The 560-nt window shown below is 73.0% G+C and overlaps 1 protein-coding gene across 1 annotated transcript in view; it reads right to left on the bottom strand.

Annotated features, from left to right (window-relative positions):
• Positions 1-229: 229 nt before the first annotated feature.
• LOC118159703 (integrin alpha-5-like) overlaps positions 230-560 on the bottom strand; it is a 1,257-nt gene continuing 926 nt past the window's right edge. Inside the window, exon 2 of the mRNA XM_035314266.1 lies at positions 230-356. Within this exon, the coding sequence (XP_035170157.1) occupies positions 257-356 (100 nt within the window). The 3' untranslated portion in view covers positions 230-256. The remainder of the gene's footprint in view (positions 357-560) is intronic.

The following is a 560-nucleotide window of genomic DNA, read 5'->3' as shown; positions in this document are numbered from 1 at the left end:
TCCCCCTGTCCCCGTCCCCCTGTCCCCGTCCCCCTGTCCCCGTCCCCATCCCCCTGTCCCCCTGTCCCTGTCCCCCTGTCCCTGTCCCCATGCCCCTGTCCCTGTCCCCATGCCCCTGTCCCCATCCCCGTCCCCCTGTCCCCATCCCCCTGTCCCCATCCCTGTCCCCCTGTCCCTGTCCCCGTCCCCCTGTCCCTGTCCCCCTGTCCCTGTCCCCGTCCCCTTACCGATGTGGTCGAAGTCAATGGGGGTGCAGTCAGCGCCGGGGGGCCACGGGCAGTGGTAGACGGCCCCCCCCCTGGGTGACGTTGGGCTGGCTGGTGTTGGCCTTGGGGGCACCCACCAGGATGCTGACACTGGGGGGGGGGACACGGCACGGTGACACTCAGGGGGTGGCCGGGGGGGTCGGGGAGGGACACGGCTGCCACTCCCCCTGGGGACACAGCGGGGACTTTTGGGTGCCCCCCACACCCCCGGGTGGGTCCCGCAGGCGCCTCTGAGTCACCCCCGCTCCGTGGGAGAGGAAGCTCCAAAACCACCGGGGGGGGCGGGGGGGGGGG

This window comes from Oxyura jamaicensis, unplaced genomic scaffold (genome assembly GCF_011077185.1).
Source record: "Oxyura jamaicensis isolate SHBP4307 breed ruddy duck unplaced genomic scaffold, BPBGC_Ojam_1.0 oxyUn_random_OJ71732, whole genome shotgun sequence".
In the NCBI taxonomy this organism is placed as follows: domain Eukaryota; kingdom Metazoa; phylum Chordata; class Aves; order Anseriformes; family Anatidae; genus Oxyura; species Oxyura jamaicensis.
Note: the sequence above shows the minus strand (reverse complement) of the source record. Positions and strands in the feature narration are given on the sequence as shown.